Here is a 911-nt window from a genome sequence, read left to right as displayed (position 1 = left end):
GGGTGCGGTGGACGTGACGCTGTGGAACACCATTAGAGAGGCAGTGGAGCCGATGCATACATCAGTTGAAGCACTGAAGAAGAAATTGCTGCCTCCCAAGCAGAGTGATGTGGGAGAGCAAATCCCCTCTGTTGCAGACAATATGAAAGAAGAGGCAAAGAAGCTGGTTAAATCTGTACAGGACAATGCATCGCTTGCGACGTCATCACTTAAAGCCTTGGTGGATAAAACAATTGCGGCAGTGAGGAGTGCAGATGCGCCAGTGCAGCAGGCAAGAGCAGCGGCGGAGAAAGCCAGCGAGGCCCTCGAAAATGCGGCAGCAGGAGCGACGGCGGTATTGGATGCCGTTCGTAAGATCAATGACATTGCGGCGAAGGGAATCACCGCGGCTGTGCAATCGCAGACTGCGGTGAGAAATATTGCAGCCTTGATGAGCCGTCTTTCGGTCTCAATAGGGACTGTTTGGAGTCTTCAGGATGCCTGGACGGTTGAAAAAGAAGTGAGTGGCGAAGAAAGCGCAGCGGCAACTACACAAAAGCGTCTGACGTTAACGGGGGCGGCCAATAAGACTTTGAGTGACTTCGAGGCGGTTTTGTTGGAAAGCATAAGCGTGACGGATGCCGCTGACGCCGCATTAGCCGTGGCTGCTGCAGTGGTCACTGAGGTGACGGCTGCGGCGAAGGACGCCGCGGCTGCGGTGGAGGCGGCCACTGCGGCTAGGGCGGCGGCTCAGAACGCGTTGACGCAAGCGGAGGGTGCGCTGCGGCAGCTGAAGGAGAAGTTGTATGGCGGCGATAAGGAGGGGGAGAAGGTAGTCGCCACAACACCGCAAGGAGAACACGAGGATGCTCCTGCCGTTGACGGCTCCCACGAGTCACACACTTCTCCGCCAGACGCCACGGACCCCGCAC

At 57.3% G+C, this 911-nt stretch overlaps 1 protein-coding gene across 1 annotated transcript; it reads left to right on the top strand.

The window, feature by feature from the left end:
• On the top strand, window positions 1-911 carry DQ04_23021000 (hypothetical protein; the record flags this gene model as incomplete). Its single annotated transcript, XM_009318137.1, has 1 exon — window positions 1-911. A coding segment is annotated over one exon (911 nt), but the record flags the coding sequence as incomplete, so codon positions are not given.

This window comes from Trypanosoma grayi (assembly GCF_000691245.1).
Source record: "Trypanosoma grayi strain ANR4 Tgr_2302_V1, whole genome shotgun sequence".
Lineage (NCBI taxonomy): Eukaryota > Euglenozoa > Kinetoplastea > Trypanosomatida > Trypanosomatidae > Trypanosoma > Trypanosoma grayi.
The sequence above is the reverse complement of the archived record's forward strand: the minus strand, read 5'-3'. Positions and strand labels throughout refer to the sequence as shown.